At 43.9% G+C, this 1,027-nt stretch overlaps 1 protein-coding gene across 1 annotated transcript in view; it reads right to left on the bottom strand.

Annotated features, from left to right (window-relative positions):
• Positions 1 to 1,027, bottom strand: part of LOC119420550 (adhesion G protein-coupled receptor A3) — a 75,136-nt gene that overhangs the window by 57,418 nt on the left and 16,691 nt on the right. The window contains exon 4 of the mRNA XM_037687998.1: positions 30 to 231. Within this exon, the coding sequence (XP_037543926.1) occupies positions 30 to 231 (202 nt within the window). The remainder of the gene's footprint in view (positions 1 to 29; positions 232 to 1,027) is intronic.

Raw genomic sequence — 1,027 nt, 5'->3', positions numbered from 1 at the left:
AGTCACTGTGTCTCCGTTAGAAACGATACCTGTGTGAGCTCGTGCAACACACGGGTCAGTTGGCTGGCGTACGGACACTGAGTGTAGTCATCCTCCGCCCATCGCCCGGCTGGATCACAGCGGCGCCACGCCTTCTTCTTCTGGCCGGAGGGCTGAGCAGCGCCGGCAGAACCAAAGGCTGCAGGAGCACATGGCAGGAAGGCCAAGATACCAGCTAATGTCTTAGCCCACCTGCCAGCAACATGGAGTCAGTCAATAATCAAATAAATTAAAACATACATAAATCCTAACACGTGCCGGATGGTGATTTTATTCTCCTGAACTCACCAAAACATTAATTTGTTGTTGAGTTGCAGCTGCGTCTTTTGTTTCTCTTAGATTCTGACACTTGACTGTGAACATGTGCAGCTTCACTAATCAATTCGGATTTAGACTTTATTTATCAACTTTGTTAATAAACGTTAGTATTAAAAATACATTGAAGGAGAATAAACTTAGTAAGTGGGTTTTCATTGATTAAAACTAAACTTACAATCATGTAAACTTTAATTGTGAGTTGTAGTTTTTCCACTGTGTCCACAGGACGTTGTGAAGAAGTGGAATTAAACTAATCACTAGATTTGTAATGAAACAGGAAACATCCTTTTTTCTGTTTGAACCCAGAATGATGCACAGGACGAAGTCTTCAAACCAGAAAATCCTCACAGGACAATTTAAATCCAGAGCTGTCGCCTCACAGTGTGAAGGTTGCAGGTTCTCCTCCCAACCTTTCTGTGTGGAGTTTGCATGTTCTCACCGTGAGTTTTCTCCAGGTACTCCGGTTTCCTCCCACAGAACAAAAACCTCCATGTGAGGCTGATTAGTAACTCTTAATTAACTCTAGGTGTGCAAGATTGAATAATTGTTTGTCTCGTATGTGTCCCTGTGATGGAATGGAGACGTGTCCAGGTGTCCCCTGCCTCTCACAGTGACTGCTGGACAAAGACACCAACTTTCAGTAACTCGGAAAGAACAACCGTGGGTACAG

The sequence above is a fragment of the Nematolebias whitei genome, chromosome 1, assembly GCF_014905685.2.
Source record: "Nematolebias whitei isolate Nwh7 chromosome 1, NemWhi1, whole genome shotgun sequence".
NCBI lineage: Eukaryota > Metazoa > Chordata > Actinopteri > Cyprinodontiformes > Rivulidae > Nematolebias > Nematolebias whitei.
Note: the sequence above shows the minus strand (reverse complement) of the source record. Positions and strands in the feature narration are given on the sequence as shown.